The sequence below is a fragment of the Budorcas taxicolor genome, chromosome 13, assembly GCF_023091745.1.
Source record: "Budorcas taxicolor isolate Tak-1 chromosome 13, Takin1.1, whole genome shotgun sequence".
In the NCBI taxonomy this organism is placed as follows: domain Eukaryota; kingdom Metazoa; phylum Chordata; class Mammalia; order Artiodactyla; family Bovidae; genus Budorcas; species Budorcas taxicolor.
The window spans coordinates 52,868,639-52,888,420 of NC_068922.1; the positions used below are offsets into that span (position 1 = coordinate 52,868,639).

General features: G+C 47.3%; 1 protein-coding gene across 1 annotated transcript in view; it reads right to left on the reverse strand.

Moving 5' to 3' along the window:
- The window catches only part of STK35 (serine/threonine kinase 35), a 37,467-nt gene extending 19,141 nt beyond the window's left edge, over positions 1-18,326 (reverse strand). The window contains exons 1-3 of the mRNA XM_052650781.1: positions 18,021-18,326; positions 16,829-17,429; positions 4,831-5,580 (exon numbers count right to left, since the gene is read on the reverse strand). Coding sequence (XP_052506741.1) covers positions 4,868-5,580; positions 16,829-17,429; positions 18,021-18,326 — 1,620 coding nt within the window. The 3' untranslated portion in view covers positions 4,831-4,867. The remainder of the gene's footprint in view (positions 1-4,830; positions 5,581-16,828; positions 17,430-18,020) is intronic.
- Between the last annotated feature and the right edge of the window lie 1,456 nt (positions 18,327-19,782).

The following is a 19,782-nucleotide window of genomic DNA, read 5'->3' on the forward strand; positions in this document are numbered from 1 at the left end:
AAAAATATAAAACAATGCCAACCTACTGACTAAACATGGGCTTTCCCCAGTGGCTCAGCGATAAAGAATCTGCCTGCGATACAGGAGATGCAGGTTCTATCCCTGGGTTGGGAAGATCCTCTGAAGAAAAGGCAACCCACTCCAGTATTCTCGACTGGGAAATCCCATGCACAGAGGAGCCTGGTGGGCTACCGTCCATGCGGTCACCAAAGTTGGACAGAATTTAGCAACTGAACAACTCACTAAATGTTTTTGGAAAGTTGTTTTTCATAAATTATGTGCGATAGCATGGAACTAAATTATGCATTTGAAAGAAACATTTAAAACATCCTTGGCCATCTCCACACTTGTACTTCTAGACCATTTTCTCCCTTGAACTTCAGACTCCTCCACCTGCCTACTCAACTTCTGTACTTGGATTCTGAACAGGCATTCCAAACTTTGATGACCAAGACCTAAATTCCTCCAGCCAAACCTGTTCTTCCCCATCTCATTTGATCCTCTCTATGCTTCCAATGGTTTACAAAGCCAAGAACTTAGAGTCATCCTTAATTCCTTTCTCTCACATCTTATGTTCAATCTAGCATGAAATCCTATCGGTTGACTTCAAAATTCACCCCAAATCCAATCATTATCTTCCCTCCACTGTTCAAAGCCATCTTTATCTCTCACCTGTGTTATCAGAGTAACCTCCCATCCTATCCCCTCACTTGCCCCCTCCAGTTTACTTTTAGCACAGTAGTTACTGTGATCCTTTCAAAAGATCAGATATCACACAGCTGAAAACACATCAATGACCTTTCATCTTACTGAAGATTGAAAGCCAAAATCCTTAGTGGCCTACAATGTCTCTTCTGTCGTTCAGTCTGAGTCTTTGTGACCCCACTGCTGCTGCTAACTCGCTTCAGTCGTGTCCAACTCTGTGCAACCCCATAGACGGACTCCCGCCAGGCTCCCCCCGTCCCTGGGATTCTCCAGGTAAGAACACTGTGACCCCACAGACTGCAACAAACCAAGCTTCCCTGTCCTGGAGCGTGCTCAAACTCATGCCCATTGAGTCAGTGATGCCATCCAATCATCTCATCCTCTGTTGTCCCTTTCTCTTCTTGCCTTGAATCTTTCCCAGCATCAGGGTCTTTTCTAATGAGTCGGCGCTTCACTTCAGATGGCCAAGGAGTTGGAGCTTCAGCTTCAATCCTTCCAGTGAATATTCAGGGTTGATTTCTTTAGGATTGACTGGTTTGATCTCCTTGTAGTCCAAGCACTCTCAGTTGACTCCTAATTACCTCTCTAGCTTCTTTTCCTATACTCACCTCCCTGATCACTCTGTCTAGCCTTCAAGCTGTTATAATGGTTACTGCCTCTGAGATTTTCTTCCTCCAGGAATCCTAGTACCTCACTCCCTCAACTTCTTCTAACCTCTGATCAAAAGTCACCGTCTTTAAGGAGACCCACCCCGATCTCTTCCACTTAGAAGTACACCCCCATCCCTCACCTCTCTGCATTCTAATTTCACTTATCTTGGTCTATACCACCACCATCCCCCACCCTGCCCTGCCAACCTATAGCTAACAGTTATGTTTGTTCATCTCTCCAGGAAATATAAGTTCTACAGTTGCAAGAATTTGTTGGTTTTGTTTACAAATTATCTTCTGTGTCTGAAATAGTCCCTGGCAAATAGTTTCTCAATAAGTATGTTGAATGAATATACAGAACTAGTTTCTCCATCTATATATAAAGCTTGATTGGCAGAAAGGGGAGTTTAGACTCCACAGATCCTCCCAGCCCAAGCCTCTGATTCTCTAACCAGCCAGATACTCATTTATACCACAAGTGATTTGAACCTTTGGCACAAGGTTCAGCTCCCAGTCACAAAGACTTGAGCCCTGAATCCGGGCCAAATTCTAAGTGTTCAGCTAGAACAGAGCAGGACAGACGCCACTGACCAACCCCTGTCCTCATCAGCTGTCAGAGTGTGGGACACTTGGCCATACCAGGTTCCCGATCTTTTCTCAAGGTCACTTATTTCTCCTACCTGAAACAGTACTCCTATTTAGCTTTAACTTTGCCCTGCAACACAGCACAGATCCCAAGGGTGGGTGTCCAAATGGGAGCCACAATTTCAACTAGTTAGGACAACCCCATAACCCTAACCCAAATTCAGGTCCCTTTTCCAATGACGACCTTCTTCGTACCCCAGGGCAAACTTGAATTCTAAGAAGTTTTTTTAAAGTGGAAAAGATGAGATGGGAATTGTCAGCATGAAATACAATTAAAATACTGTCCAGCCAACTCTTTTTAGGCTTGAACATGGTACTACCCCAAACCTAGCTTTAAGAATGCAGTTCTCTTACTGGGCAGTAGGACAAAGTGGCCTGGCACCTGGAAGATAATAAATGTTTGTGGAATGGAAGAATTAAACCTGGAGTGACTCATTGGAGACGTTCACTGACTCAGCATTAACCAATTCCAACCAGAAATCTAAGGGTGACCAAGGGAAAGCAGGAACTAAGAACCCACCCAGGTAAGGGAGAGTTCTGAGCCCCAGGTGCTGAAGCTCCTTGCTCATGACCACAGGGATCGGCTTCTACTACCTATCAACCCCTCTCAAGGCTTCAGCAAAATCTAAGACTAGCTTATTTTCAGCTTGCCATCTTGATACTAAGAAAAAATGGAGCTGGGGAGGAGGGGGCATGAGGAAGACATCGCTGTTGCTGTTTAGTTGCTAAATAGTGTCTGACGCTTTTTGCAGCCGCCCATGGACTGTAACCCACCAGGCTCTTCTCTGACCATGGGCTTTCCCAGGCAGAATACTGGAGTGGGTTGCCATTTCCTTCTCCAAGGGGATCTTCCCGACCCAGGGTTTGCACCTGCATCTCCTGCGCTGGCAGGCGGGCTCTGTACCACTGAGTCACCAAGGAAGCCCCTATTTTCAAATTAGTAGGATCTTGGGTAAATGACTTAACCTTCTGCAGGGCTGCAAATATGAAACAAAACGGTACATGTGAAAATACCTAGCATTCGAGGTGATCAATGTCCTTTTCTTTTCCCTTTAAGGAAAATAAATCAAATCTGACCAATACACTAGCCAGCATGTGTATCAATCCCCCAGTATTTATTATTTCCACACTGGCCAGCTGCCTTGCTAATTCTGCCCCAAAGATCCAGGGTATTTCTCTACCCTCAGTGCTATCCATTTAGGTTCAACATCTTCTTACTAGTATGAATCAAACAATTGGTCCAACTGGTCCTCTAAACTCCAGTTCAAACCAGCATGCACAGGCTGAAGTTGTTAATGCACTGTTCTGCTCCAGCTTATAGATGGCTCCCAAATGCCTACTAAGTCAAGGTCAGATTCCAGGGTCCCATATTTCATCTTATTTCTAACCTTTGCTTCCTTTGCTCACATCTCAGACTCTGGTCCAACTGAACTACCACCGCTGTTCCTGGTATACACCTTCGTATGCTTTTACTTCAGCTCTATTCACGCTCTTGCAGGTCCTCCTCAACTACTACCTGTCTTCATCTTTCACTACCCCAAACTGCTAGGCTGCCGCTGGCTTCAGCTCCCTTGCAGAGACTAGGCCTTCTACCCGAACACTCCCCTCTGCTTCCAGTTCCCTACTCTTGTTTCTGGGCACCATTCTCTGGAAGGTCAATTTCCTTACGTTGTAAAGCAACTATGATAAATAATGATTTAATGATTCTCTCCTTGACTAAGCTGCAGAAGTCCCAAGGATGGGGCATGTTTCCGATTTTGCTTATCATCATTTTTCCAAAGCCTAGCATAGTGCTTGACAAATTAAAGTCCACCACCAATCTGTTAAATAAGCAAAGATTTCTCTGTAAGAATTCACTCACCCACTGTTTATAGTATCTAAAATGGAGAAACCATTTGCTATCTGAAGGGGGAGAATAATTACTTATGGCACCTATAATGGAACATCAATTATTTTCCAGTAGTCATGTATGGATGTGAGAGTTGGACTATAAAGAAAGCTGAGTGCTGAAGGATTGATGTTTTCGAACTGTGGTATTGGAGAAGACTCTTGAGAGTCCCTTGGACTGCAAGGATACCAAACCACTCAATCCTAAAGGAAATCAGTCCTGAATATTCACTGGAAGGACTGAAGCTGAAGCTCCAATACTCTGGGCACCTGACATGAAGAACTGACTCATTGGAAAAGACCCTGATGCTGGGAAAGATTGACGGCAGGAGGAGAAGAGGATGAGATGGTTGGACGGCATAACCAACTAGATGGACATGAGTCTGAGCAAGCTCTGGGATTTGGTGATGGGTAGGGAAGCCTGGTGTGCTGCAATCCATGGGGTTGCAAAGAGTCGGACACGACTGACTGAACTGAACTGATGCTTTCAAGGAATGACCTGGGGAAATGTGCAGGTTAGAACTGAATGGAAGAACAGGAAACTAAACCTAAAACAGCATGATCTAAACTACACAGAACTGGATGTGCACCTAGAAGGATACAAATTGGGGACAGTGTTTATTCTGAAAAAAAATTGCCTGTACTTTCGCACATTTTCTACAGTAAGCATTTATTGAGAAAAAGTGTTTCTAAAAATCTTAAGAGACTCAGTTCAAATGCCGTGTCCACTCAAAACTTCTCTAGACTTTCTAATTTGTACTCAAACAATCCCATGCCTCCTCATCGAGACTTGGGAGGAACGTGTGGTAACGAGCACTTCGTTTCTCTTCCACCCTGCATTTCCCCCAACTCCATTCCCACGTCCCCTCCCATCCCGGGGCCAAGTCTGAGGAATCCAGCAGTCCAGGAAGTGCACATGCAGAGCGAACAGAGGGACACTCACCTAGTTGAGAAACACCCAAGATGCTTTGCCCTGAATTTTAAGCAGCACATGTGACCTGGTCCATTCTGGTTTCAAGTTCAAAGGCATCAGGCCGGTCCTGTGGGTTAGCAGCTAACATATCTTTCAAGAGCTGCTTGATCCCCTCAGACATGGAAGTCCTGCGTTTCTGGGGGATGTGCAACTCCATCTTTGGGTTTTCTAGCAGCGCCTCACCAACAGGGACGATCTCAGTCCCCTGTTTGATATAGGTCCCCAGGAGCTCCTTCTTGGTCTCAGAGTCAATGAAAGTGATTCTTTCTATCATTGCCCAGATGATAATGCCCAGGGCAAAGATGTCAGCCTTGGCTGTGTAGTGTCCCTCCCAGACTTCAGGGGCCATGTAGAAGTCTGAGCCACAGGCTGAGGACAGCCAGTATTTATTCACATTCACATTTTTGTTGTCTGGATTGCCCTCTTTACCTCGGGGGGCCAGACCAGCACAGACCTTGCTTAGTCCAAAGTCTGCCACCTTGAGGATGGGCGTGCCAGACCGCTCTGTGATGAGGATGTTGTCTGGCTTTAGGTCCCTGTGCACGATGTGGTTTTTGTGCAGGAAGGCAATGGCGCTTGTGAGCTGCAGCATGAAGCTCTTGTTGGTGGCTGGGTCCGGCCTCCGGGATAGGACATACTGATTCAGGTCTCCACCTTCACAGAACTCCATGACAAACCAGAGATAGCAGGGTTCCTCAGCATAACCCAGGATCCTTTCTCCTAAATCAAGGGAAGACCAGAAAGAGCCTGAGTGAGATGGACGCAGTCACACCACTTACGGACTACAGAGATGCGGCACGTGGGAGAAGGAACGACGGTGCTGACGACTGCTTCGATCCAGGAGGACCGGCAAAACTGGCGCGGAGCTAACTACACAAGAAGACCCACCTCCACTCACTCAGGGGAGTCAAGGGATAGCATGAGAAGGGAGCCCGGGCTCACCGCTCTTCAGCCAGGAGGAGCACGCCCTGCCCAGTTTCCGCTTCTGCTTCTTTACCTGCCAATGGCCGTGTGTGAGACACAGTACCAATGCAGGCACCTGACATTCCATTTAAAATTTACCAGCACCGCAGAAGGAAAACAATAGCCCCATCTAATGAAATGAACCCAAGGCTCACGGAGACTTAAGGGTTCACGGACTCAAATCTGTGACTGCAGAGCCATTGTGTTTCATTATACTGTGTCCAAATAGGTAGCATACTTCCCAGGGCTGCTGCTGCGATGACTGAAAACATGTGAGAAGACCGTCAAATGTCTGTTACCCCGTGAGAGGCCAAAGACCTTGCCTCCATCCCTCCCTGCTTTGTACAGGATTCTCGTTATCGACGTATCTAGAATGGCACTACAATTTTATTTCAGCCATCTTTCACTCAGTGTGTTCTGGTAGCCCCCCCAACACCAGTTAGATATGTGATAGGCCCGTCTCTATGAAGTTTAGTTTGAAGAGAACAGATCTTTACAACAGCAAGCATCCTAAGTTGTGCATCGGCATCAAGGTCAAGTTTTATGAACAATGAAGAGTGGGCAGGAGTCACCAGATCTAAAAAAGTCCAAAGGGGCAGGACTTGAGTGACCCTAAGAGACAGGCAGTGAATCAGCAGGGGACAGCCAGATGGGAACTCTAGGCTGAGATGGGATGGATAATGAAGCCCAGGAACAAAAGGACCAGAGAGGTGTAAAGAGGAAGTCTGAAGTGGGTGTAAGATACAATCAAGTTGTGTGGGCTTGAAACTCTAGCTCTGCCTTCTCCAGAAAGTCTTTCCTTTCGAAGCACAGAAACTGCAGGAAAGCTGGTGACTGGCACCCAAACAAATCCCAATATCCTTTATAAAGCAATAACAGTTCACGGAAACCTTAGCAGGAAGCTATCTGATGATTGCAAGAGCCCAAATAGCTTGAGCCCAAATAGCTTGAGCCTAAGTAGGCAGGTGTCTCATCCTGCTGATGAGGAGGCTGGGCCTGCCCTGGGTGGTCACACGGATCTTTCATGACAAGTCCTCTGACCCCTCACATGGTGTCTTCATTCTACCAAAAATGAAGGCTGCACCCCATCACACAAGTCTCTGCCAGAAGGTTCCTTTTACCATTTACTTTATTACAAGGAGAACAGGTGATTCAGATGAGACCCCACTAAGCCCCCAAATCACCAAGGCACACAGTCAACAAAAAGCCAGTGGTTTGGGAATTTCAGGTTGATGCAAGAAGGTGACTAGATGCACAAGGCAAATGCTTTAGGTTTTTGACCATCATCTGACAACCACATTGCCCCTGTAATTATATAATTTGTTTATATTGCTCACAATCAAAAGCAATACAGGTAGAACCAGTTTAGGGCAGATGGTTTTTTTAAAAAAAAAAACAAAAAACAAAAAAACCAGTTGTTTCCCGTCTCCTAATCCTCTTTCTAGGTCATCAGCTCTAGCGGGTTGAGGCTCTATCTAAAAAGACTGCAAAATAAAGCAATGATTTGAGCCCCGATCAATCTAGACTTCAGAGTAAAGATCCATAAAAAGGAGACCACGAAATGTTTGCTGATGGTAGAGCCAGAAAGGAAACTATTAAAAAGCCATCAGATTCCTTCTGCAAAGGCCACATCAGAAAACAGTGAGACTTCTGGTGGGGTAACAGAGGGTGGGGATGATTATTTTATATACAGAGTTGGTAACTATGGCAACTGAAGTAAAAAGAAAACAACTCTACAAAAATGACTACATAACTGTTAAGTTCAGGTTATGAGAATCCAGGCAAAGAAAAAAAAAAGGTGAAAAAGTGCCCTCAGTCAGTGAGTGGGTGGGTGGGTGGAGACACCCAAGACTGAGGGACTTGCTCTGGAGAATAAGCTAAGGTCAGGAGACACCTAAGGAGAGGGCTCTGTGTTAAGATGCCAGTGCTGGACAGGAAGCAGACACATCAGTGAGCGTGACGGAATGGAAGGTGGGGGGACATGGCAACATGTCCCAGGGACAAAAAGCACTTCTCTGCACAGGCAAGGGCATTGGGCTTATTTTATGAGAAGCTGCAGCATATGTTTTCATGCAGGAATCCCGGCTGCCCACAAAAACTGGGAGAGGCATGTCAGAATTCTGGTCCCTTCCTTCAGGCAGATTGCCTCCCTGGACCTCTTTTCAGTGACCTCGCATCACAGCAAGGTGGAGGGAGGGCACTGGACGCACTGGGAGCATTTCTGTCGAGAAGCCAGCAGGAGAACAGTGAGAGAGGGCCAGAAGTCAGGCCCAGGTTTAGACCCCAATTCTGCTCCGTGGTTTACTGGGTGACTTTGAGACCGAGTATGATGGGAAGTTGGCTAGAACGTGGGGTGAGTCCCTGAACCTCTCAGCTTCCATCTTCTCATCCACTTCATGAGAATGACACGCCACATATTCCTGAGGTAAGCCACAGTCAGCAGAGCTTAAGGTGCTTTGGGGGAATCACATCCTTGCCATCTCCTACACCATCATTCCCAGCGGACCTCAGGCCAAGGCCCAGCAAGTCACTGATTTCAGTACTCCCAAGTGCGGGAGGCCAGAGAACTCACCTCTCACACGTTAGGCAAAGATGAAACAGAGACCAGAAAATGAAAGTGGGTGATTACATCACATTTCTCAGGCTGTAACAGCTAAAACTCATATGCTACCTAGAGCAGGCCACTTTCACAGGCATTTTATTACCTTCTCCAAGTCCAGTAGCCAGAAGACCACAAGATAAACTTTGTACTTCAAAACATAACCTGTGCCACAGTTCACAGAGATATAATTAACAACAAAATTAAGCAGGTGTCTCACATCTCATTACTCATGGGCATAAGTAGTGTTGAAATCGTCCAACAAAATGGGCTCTATCGAGAAACTTGAGGCCAGCAGACTCGGGATAGGGATGAATCAATATGAGCTATGGAAAGGCTGGCACTTCCTGGAAAGGGATACAAAATACCCAGAATTTTATAAGCCTGTTTCCAAGCATCCTCCAGAAATTAGACTTTTTTTTTAAAAATTGAAATACAGTTGATTTATAATGTATGCCAATCTCTGCTATATAGCAAAGTGACTCAGTTATACACATACATTCTTTTAATATTCTTTTCCATTATAGGTTACCATAGGATACTGAATATAACTCCCTGTTCTATACAGTAGGAACTTGTTTATCCATCCTGTATATAATAATTCATTTACATCTGCTATGCTCTAGTATAAGTACATGGTCGTACTAGAGTACCTACTGCTTCTCTGACACTAGAGATGGGATAAGTGGCACTCTCTGCCCTTATGAAGGCTCCCAGTCCCTAGAAGCAGAATGACTGCAGCTATGTGAGTAAAGAACAGGAGGCAGTCCTGCCTGAGGAGTAGGGACAGGTGGTTAGGATAAGAGAAAGGCAGGCTGACAGTATAAGAGGCTCACGTGTTGTGTCTCCCAGGATGAAGAGAGTGAGCGCACACAGCTCAGGGGGCTGCGTGCTTGCAGTGAGGGACCCACGTCACTGGGGTAATCACAGAAGAAATGCGGTAGGAGACAGGGAGAAATGAGGCTGGAGACGTCCTGGAGTCAGGTCAAGAGAATGTGAACTCTAAGAAACGGCAAGTGACTAGAAGTCCTTGAAGTACTTTAGAAAAATAAGCTGCTTACTGAAATTAAGAGGTCACTAATGTCAAGTAAGGCATACCATTTAGGCAAGACATCCAAGCTGACAACACTCTGGCTTGCCACTTAGTGCTGATTTCAGAGATGTCAACACGTGGAAGAACACATCCGAGAACCAGGTTCCCTCTGGAGGCAGGAGTTAGAAATGGAAGACAGACTCGTGGCCAAGAGACGCGTCAGAAGACGCGAGAGCAAGGGAGGAGGCAAGGAGGGGATGGGAAAGGTCTTGGAGATGTAGAATCAACAAAACTTAGCAATGTATCACGTGTCTGTCCCACGTGGCAGGAAGGAAGAAGGCAATCCTCTCCTCACTCCAAACTCGCTCTACTCACACGACCCTTCCACAAGTGAGGACACAGAGGCTACGGTCTCCCTGCAGTCTCACAGAGGCAGACCTGAGAGCCTCCACAGCCCGGGGTTCTAACTGTGACGCTTTCCTGCCACCTCTTGCTGCCAGCAGCAGAAGTTAATACCTGGATGTTCCACTTCCCACTTGGATGCCGCTCCTTAAGTACTCTTACGTATGCCCCCAAGGAGTTTAATATTCATCAAGGCCAATCACACAACATGCTGATGCATTTTTCATAAAGGATTAACTATGATTTTGATAAGTGTGCTGAGATAATTCAGCAATATTCATCACAAGTCTTCAAAATGCTCAGTCAATGTGACATAAAAATCCCATTCCCGGAATTTAAGAGAACCAAAAAGACAAAACAAAAATCTACCAGCATCAAAAAAGCAGCACACCAAGCACTCAAACATGCAGCACTGATCTCCACCCAGCACAGTAAAGTGGGGAGGCAGAACGGCCGTCCACGAGTACGCAACGATTAGTAATGGCATTGCCAGCTTAGCTGAATGCTCACAGGGTCATGCTTTACTCAACAAAATTTACTTAGCCAAAAGAGAAAGGTCACGTAACACATCATAAGCATAGTTAATGTGAAATAGGAAATAAGGTACAAAATTTTTAAGTTATGTTCAAAAAACATTATAAAGGAAGCCAGAATTGAGGTTTGAAAATTTGTTATGACCATAGCCATCCCTATTTTGTATTAAATAAAAAATTTAATATATAACTTTTAACTGAAGAAGTGGCTGAGAAGATCAGTCCCAAGAAGATGCCAAAGACGAGGACCACCCAGCATGTTCTCCCAAGATGAGCTCATAGACCAAGCCCTGGTCCCGGCCTCAATGACCTTGACCTGTGTCACTATAAAGAGGCTGGGTCCAGTGTCAACACCACAGGCTGTGTTCAATTCAAAGTACTTCATTAATCAAATGTCACTGTGCACTAGAGAACAGACCCCCTCCGAGTGGCTGCCAGAGCAAGATACAGTGTCCAACAGAGGCCATGAGGCCAACGTTGAAGTCTCTGGCCCAGTGGCCCTCCTGGGGCCAAAATCACCCACTCCGACACTTTCATGGCTATGTCACCCTAGGCCAACTTCTAAAAAAGACCCCATGAATGGTTCATTTCTCATAAACTTGGAAGAGACACGTACCCCAATAGGCTGGAATAAGGCTTAATTGTGACACAGAAAGCATCTTGCAAGGTGCCTGGACACCAGAGCAGGTAACTATCCAATGTTAATCATGGTAACGTGTCATAAAGAAGGATAGTCATAAAGCAGCAGGTCAAGAACTGGGAAGAACATCTGGATATAAACCTAGACCCTGACCCTACACCGCTACAAGTTACTACTAGTATAACAAGTTATTCAAGTAACGCTACAACACTCTAAGTTACTCAGCTTGATGGCTCTTGATTTTCTTGTGTGTAAAACTAGGTAACAGAAACTCTAACCTAAAGAGGAAAGGATTAAATGAGAGGATGAACCATGAAAATCTAAGGTTAGTTATTAGGACTTGGAACATTCCAGGGATCTTGTTAAAAATGCAGATCCCACTGGCCAGGCAGATGGGCCAGGGCAGTCCTGGTTGTTTCTCTCTCCATGTGCAATGGGCCTTGCCAGGCCGACTTCTGATTTGCCCTTTAATAACTCATCCTTCCCTCTGCTCAACTTAGTCCACATTCCTGCCAGCTGTCCCCCTAGAGCACCTCTCACAGGCTGCAGTCAAGTATCACCAGCTGTGCTGTGCCCGTCTGATTCCTCCCTTAGACTGGGCATCACCGTGAAACAAGGCCAAGTCTCTGAGCTCCCATGATGTACCTCACACACACTGAGTAAGTGATCAATAAGTGGGTGAAATGAATCAAGATGAGAGCTGTTAGCTGAAAAGGCGTAAAACAGAGAAATAACAAAACGTTCTAGTATAGGGCCTGCAGAATATGTAGATTAAGACAACTAAGCAAGCATCCAGAATTTGTGAGCCCATGAGGAGGGCCACTGGTTAAATACCACTGAAAGCCAAGTTCAAGTTGAAAATAAACTGATGTTCTATTGGGACCCTAAGCTCTCCTTGACAGTTTATTTATGCCATAAAAGGCCCTACCCAACACGATCCCAATTAATCAAAGCTCTCAAGTAAGGGCTGCTTCTATCTCCTGGGGCTGGTATCTAAAACCCCCACTGCACACAGAAGGAAGGCAGTCTGCCAGTAGCAAGAGAAAATAAAAGTCTATGTGGCTGTCCCAAGACAATCAAGAGAACAGAAAGGAAGTAGAGGGTCCCTGGCAGCTGAGACATAGGGGAGGCACCAGCAGAAATAAGCAGCGCCACGAGTACTGGTTAATACAGAATCTAAAATATATAGCAGTCAATAGTTTTTGAGTAAAATATCATTACACCCATTTAACCACCAAGAGAAATAGGAGAGCTCAGACATAAGCCACCTGTCTCAAAAGTGCAGCACAGCTTTGCGAAGGAAATCAGGCTTGATCCAGAACGCCAGGGCTTTGAGCCTGACTTGGCTATCTGCTTAGCTGCTTTATATCAGGCAATTTCACTAACCTCAGTGCCTCAACTGTCCTACCTGTAAAATAGGGATAATCACAGTATACACTTCAAAAGGTACTTGTGAGGACTAAATCAGTTAACCGGTAAGCCTTCAGAACAGCTCTGGGCACACAGCAATCAGTGAGGTCTAGCGTTTTGTTGAACAGGGTGAAAAACTGGGACTAACAGCCTCTGACAATGCCAATGTTCTACTGTATCCCATTTATTTCCAGGGCCCCTAATGCCGCCTTTTTATCTCTGTCAGGGTAGCCAAAGATTACCAGTCAGCTCTCTGCCTCTACCTGGGGGACTCTCTATACTCTGAGGCCCCAAAGCTGCAGTAGAGAATTCAGAGTTGCTTTCTAGGGGCCCGGAAGGGGGGCAACCCAGCTCTGAACCCAAGGTTTCCCTGGGTTCTCAACGCCTGAGAGGAGTCTGCAGGCCGACAACATATCCACTAAGATCCTGGGCCCTCCCCACACTGGCTCCCCCTCAGCTTACTGAGGTCCACCTCCTTCCCTTGCTTCCTCAGGCCTCTCTGCTCCCAGAGGGAACCTCTACTATTTTCCAGGAAACCCACCACTTGTGACCTTTCACCTTTCACCCTTAAGAGTAAGATCTTATAGGGAAGTCTTCTGCATGCCTCGTGGAGGAAACTGCATAGCTTTCTCTAGAATAATATGTGGCTCACAGTCATCACTAGGCATCAGTGTGCAGACAAGTCTACCTCCCAGGGGCCAAGATTCTCACCCACCTGAAGACCCTCAAGGTATCTCGAGTACAATAAACATCAAATAATCAGTCAAACGGAACAAGTTTTACCAAGCTGGGATAAGCTAGGTTCCTAGCTTTTCCAAACTTCTAATTATTCAGTTTTATGAATCTTGAGGGTTTGTCCTGGATTTTCTTTTTGGTCCTTTTTGTTGTTATTTCTTAGAAGGATCAGTGTGTACCTTAGAGCATCAGAATTTCTGAGTTTGACAGTGAGCTCAGGTTTGGTTGCCATCTTTTAAGTGGCAGTAACCTTAAATTTAGTTTTAGGTGCAAAAGACAGGGTGCTTTGGCAATGAAAACAAGGGGATAAAAAGCAAACTGTAAACTCCTTTTTAATGAAAAGTTCTTAAAAGCTAAACAAAGCCACCAACCCATCAACCAAATAATTTACGAGACTGTTAATTTGTTTTTTTAAAAGAGAAAGCCTGACAGACTGGTTTGAATACTACCACTCACTCACTTGGGGTAAGTCCTGTCCCTTTTCTGGGCTTCAGTTTCCTCCCCTGTGAAACAGAAGGCCAGATGAGACGTCTAAGACGGCTCACTACTGACTGTCAAACTTCTGTTCTCTATATAATGCTCTGGGTAGGACCTTTTGGTCTATATTCAGAGGGAAAAGAAGGACATAAATCACAGAAGTCTGCCAAAGTTGGATAAGATGAGAACTGTATTAAGAAGTCCTCTACCCCTTTTCTGACACTGGTTTATTCATACATAACTTTTAAAAACTATAGAAATGTCTTCGGGTAGAGTTGACACTGAAGTAGGGCTCGGGGACAGGGATGAACCAGTCTCTATTCAGCTGAATCATGAAGTAAAATTCACTTTCTCTCTACCTATCCATGTGTTCTCAGGCTGGCTCCCTTCTTTCAAAGCCCACCTTCCCTGCTACCTCCTGGTTCTCATTCTTGCTAATTTGCACAACACAGTCCAAAGCTGTTGTTAAGGAGCCAACCTGCCTTTTCCTCCAGTGACCCTGATTAGCATTTGAGTTTTCTACAGCTTCTCAAACTTTTCAAATTAAGTTCCCTTGGGGCTAAGAGTTGTGCTTTTTTTTTTTCCCCCTCTGCAAATACCACTATACGGACCTCAGTAAGTTTGTGGGTTTGGTTCATTGAGACTTTAAGGGAGATTAACACTTTTTAGTCTGTTATTTATTCTAAATTACAGGAGACTGGTCAAGAGGCGACCGCAAAGGACATTCTGTTTACAGACAGAGCTGAACCAGATTATCTGCAAACTGAAGCAATCTGCTCCAGGGTATATCAGGACTGCTAAATTTTGGAAGTTGAAGTCAGGGAAACTTAATTTGGGGTAATCTGGATACTTACTGTTCTTCACTTTAATACTGACAGTAAAAAACACGCGTATTAACTGCTTGTTAAATTAACACTCTGAGCATCAGCCTATAAGCAGAGGCAATATACACTGCCTTTACTGTTCTTTCCCTGGGCCCAGAACATTAACTGACCCATAGCAGAGGCTCATATATTGAAGACTTCAAATAACTGAAAGAGATGCATTAAGTGTGTGGCCTAAAGCAAAATATTTCATTTCTTTTAGGTCTCAGTTTTAGTCACAAAGGGAGGAAGAAACTACCACTGTTTCTGTCAACTTGGCGCTGCAGACAACACAGGAAAGAGAAGGTGTTCCACGGTCCAGGTTGGGAAACTTGTACAGAAACTTTGTGAATCTTGAAGGGGATGACACTGGAAGGTTCACAACGCAGCCTGAACTTACTGAAGCAGCGACTCTGGAGCACTTGTGGACATTCCCAGGCTGCACGGCAACCCTATGACAGAGGAACCCTCACCCTATGAATAAAGGACTGCTCCCCACAGATTCGAAACAACTTGTCCCATGTTTCATGCAGTCAGCTTAGACAAGAGATGTCTAAAAGCAAATCTAAACCCCAAAGCCCATGCTAGGCTGCCACTGTTTACTGTGGAGTTGACAAATTCTACAAGTGAGGGAAAAAACAGTACATGTAGGGAGACAAAGCCAAGACTTCCAACCCATGTTGAAGTTTCAAGACTGACATAGGGGACCCTTTGGCAATGCAAATTGCTACATCCCAAGGAGTGGTGTAAGATTAAGTCCAGACCATTCATTAACCACAGAGAAGACAGTTTAAGAGTGAACTGAAGAGCTTGTAGAATACAGGGAAACTGGAAGAATCTCCTGGAAAGTCTTTTCAAAACAAATAGATTCACCATGGAGAGAGGGTGGGCTTTTCAGGACAGATGGGGCAGAGATGGGCATAAAAAGTGGAGGCCTATTTTGAAAAAGGACCCCAGGTGATATTGAGCATGTTCTCAATCCACTATCAAACTGATCTGAAGTGGGCCAAGAAGTTCTCTTGAGATGGGCCTTGCAGAATCTTGAGATCAGGCAAAAGCTCCAAACAAAATGCACTAGCTGATGCCACCCTACCCCAGACCCTACCCATCCTTACTAAGGTCAGATCTAGTGCATCTTCAGGGGAGAAGAGGAAATTGTTCCCCCTCTTAAAAGGATTGAGACCTTGAATCAAGACAAATCTGGGATCACATCCCTTAAGCTATGAAAAATTGTAAAGAAAACAGGAGGACAACCCTACATCCCTTACAAGCTGATTAACCTTCATCAACTTACCTTCAAGTTCATCTCTAATCCTTAGTTTCTCTGTTTATAGAAAGAGGAGAGGATTTACTTTTAAAGTTATTACCTCCAGTCACTGTAAGAGATCTAGGGCAGAGTTGGGGCTCAGATTAGCAACCTCTCCCCTGAGAACACTCCTCAGGCCTTCCTAGCCCACTGGCTAGGAAGAGACCCCCAGCTACTTGTAGTCTGAACAAGACACGTTGAGCACTCAGGATGGACACACCCCCTGACTGCAGTTAAAACCCCCAAACGAGGACTTGCCCTGCCCAGGACTGCAAAACCCCTTTGCCTCACTGAGCCCTACCTTTTCTAGAAATAAAACCACTTACAAGTCAGCCTCAGAAAGTTAAGAACGTGTAAAACAAGAGGAAAAAGATATTCGATGTTGTTGTGTGACAGTTCTGGCCCACCTGTGGGGTTATTATGCTGCGGGTCCCAAGAGGACCTAGCCTAAAAACTATCAGTTAGCTGGAGTGCCCTGGGAAGAAGAGCTGGGGGGTCTCAGAGGAAAAAGACGAACCAGAGTCTGCAGGGTGGAGCCCGATGGTTCGGGGATTTTTGGAACCAGACAAGGAGTGGGTGTGGGTGGGTCCGGCTGAGTTTCTTCCTTTCTGTTTGCTTTGGGAGGGAAAGAGAAGGGCCCAAGCCTGTGAGGGGGCTCAGGAGTTCTTCCACTAACTCTGAGCCCAACCCCCTCCACTTCCAAATCCGACCTTCAAAGTGCTAGACGTTTCATAATAATGGCTCACTTAAGGAGCACTAGTACCACAATGGTTAGCACTTAATGAGCCCTTGTTATGAAAATACCAGCTAACATTAGGGCTGGGAATTGATTCCGGATCGGGAGAGGGGAGGGCGGACTTTTTGCCTGGCGCAGAAAGGAGGGTGTGTCGGGTCCAGGGTGACAGGACTGGAACCAGGTTCTAGGGATCCCGGGGTCAGTTCGGGTCTGGCCACCAGACTCTTGGGCCCAGGCCCGGCGTGGCCAGGGCGGCCCTCAGCGCTCCTACCTTTAAGCGAGGTCTCCACCAGGCGCAGGTAAAGCTGCGAGCTCTTGTTGCCGTGGCTCATGCGCTGGGCGAGCCCGTTGCGCTGCAGGACGCACTCTTCAAACTGCACGACATTCTGGTGGCGCCGCTTGAGGCTGGTCAGGGCCCAGAATTCGGCCAGCGCCAGCTCCACGTTCTCGGGGGCGTCGCAGCGGATCTTCTTGACCGCCACCCGGGCCCCGCTGCGCCCGGCCACTGCCTCGTACACCACGCCGTAGCTGCCGCGCCCGATCTCCGCCAACAGACTGTAGCGCGGCCGCGCCGACCCGCCGCCGCCCTCCGGCCGCCGCCGCGCCAGGTAGGCCTCGCCCGGGGCCTCGGCCGCCACCGGATCCATGGCCTGGGCCGCTGCCGCCGGCCTCAGCTTCGCGCTGAGCGCCCGCGGCACTGGGCTTCGCCTTTTCCGCTCGGGGCTTTGTGTACCTCTGCGAGCGCCGTCCTCCTCCCCCGTTTCCATGGCTGCGGGCGGCGGGGGGAGCAGCAACGGCGCTGCCCGGGACCCCCCTGTCTCATCCCTCCGTCCGGCCCCGGGACGCGGAAGAGCGGGACCTTGGATTGTGACCTGCGGGCGAAAAAGTCGGTTAAACGACTAGGCCAAGGCGGAGAGGCCTGGAGCGTAAGCCTCAGGGCGTCCCACCTCCTCCTCCGGCCGTTGCGGCCCCTTTAAGACGGAAGCCACGGCTGCAGAGCGAACGGGGGAGGGGAGGGGAAAGCGGGAAAGACGAAACCACGGGGCACTGGCTCAGAGGGGGGAGCCGGAGAAAAGAGCAAAAAGTTCCCGCCTTTTCAGTTAATTTATCGTGTAGCAGTACGAAAAACACGGACCCGCAGTTTCCATGACTGATGAAAATCGCCTTCAGAAGCAATTCAGACTGTAGAAATCTTTTTCCGCTGCTTGGCTCCCTCTGGGATGCCCCTCCCCGCGTCCCGCCCTGAGTTCTCCCGGGTGTAAACAGTCCATTGAATTAAGCCCGAGCAGAGCCCAGCGGACCGACCCAAGTCCCGCCGGACTGCGGGTGTAAGGGGTTGGCTTAAAAGTTCGGCGTCTCTGAGCGCGCCCAACCTGGGGCCGAACTGCCCCCACAGACGCCCGAGGCGGCAGCCGTAGTTCCAGCTTCGGTGCTAGCTTTTACGCCGCGGACAGCGCGCTTACCTGGCCGGCGCCCTTCCACTTCCGGGCAGCGCGTTTCCCTCCTAAGGCCCCCGGCTGGGGATGGTCCGCCCCGGGACAGGGCTGCCTCGGGTACGGAGCCGCGCGGGAGGCCGCGGCCCGAGTCGGGCGGGCGACGGCGCCTGCTACTGCACGAGTGACGGCAGCAGTGCTCTCGGGGGACAGCTGGGCGTCCGGGCTCCCGCGGCTCTCCACGTGTTCGCGCCAGCTGAGCCCTTTACGTAACCTTTTTATATAAGCCGCACGTCCGGCCCTCAGTCGGGCCAGCGGAGGCTCCTGGTGGCCCATCCCCCGGAAGGCCGGCTGAGTGCTGCGCCGCCGGCGTCTTGCCAGGGTCGGCCGACCAGCCGCAGCCCGGCGCACCCACGCGGGGCGGGGGCCCAATCACAGGCGAGAACACCCAACCAACAAAAAATAGGCGCCAAATTCCCGCGATTCGGCTATGGCCTCTAGTCTTCGCAGCCGCCTGTGCACCGCAACCTCCTCTCTTCGCCCGCGCTGCGAGAAGAGCTGCACGCAGTAGGCCCTAATAAATACTGATTGGTCGATTGGATTGGTCGGTTTAATTGATTCATGGGTCTTGCCTGGGAACCGCCCGGACTGGGTTGGACTCCATACCCTGTCTCCCTACTAAACCTGTTGATCTTGGGCAAACCATTGCTTCCACTTGGAGCCTCAGTTTCTTCTTCTGCAAAATGGGTAGACTGGCCCTTACCTCCCAGGATTGATAGTCCCAAATTAAATAAGTATATTTTATATAAAATGTTAATATGTAAATATTTAGATGTAAATAGAAAGTGGCTAATTGGGTGCAGGGCTGAGAGCGCTGAATGTAAGCTCCGTTTAGGCAGGAATTTTAAAATATCTTGTTCACTGCTGCTGCTGCTAAGTCACTTCAGTCGTGTCCGACCCTGTCTGACCCCATAGACGGCAGCCCACCAGGCTCCCCCGTTCCTAGAATTCTCCAGGCAAGAACACTGGAGTGGTTTGCCATTTCCTCCTCCAATGCATGAAAGTGAAAAGTCAAAGGGAAGTCGCCCAGTCGTGTCCGACTCTGTGCGACCCCATAGATGGCAGCCCACCAGGCTCCCCCGTCCCTGGGATTCTCCAGACAAGAACACTGGAGTGGGTATCAAATCATATGGGTGTCTGCAAATTAGTTAACACACTTTCTTGTGTCTCTCCTCCTTATCTGTAAAATGGGAAGAGCAGTATGTGAGAATTCACTGAGTTTAGAAGGTTAAAGCACTTAGGGCCTTCACACACATTAAATGTTAGATATTATTAAATAAATTAATACACAGAATCATTTTCACAATGTAAGTGTGATAGATGAAAAGAATGAGCTAAAGAGTGCCAGGGGGCTGGGGACAGGCCACTTTTGTTGGTATGATCACTGAAATAAATTTTGGGGGTGAAATTTCAAATTTATATATAAATTGCAAGCATGGTAAAGATTCTCATAACTTTTTAAACCAGGATAATAGTTTGCTATATTTTACTACATTTGCACTGTCGTATTCTCTTGTGTATTTGTGTATGTATTATATATAGACGTGGGTGTACTTTTCCCCCCACACCACTTTATGTTTCAGACATCGTGCCTCTTTAATCCCAAATACGTCTGTGTGTATTTCCTAAGAACATGAATATTGTCTTGCAAAACCTTGGTACAACTATCAAAATCAAGAATTTTGACAATAACACAATTTTTAATACGTCTTCCATACTTAAATGTAGCCAC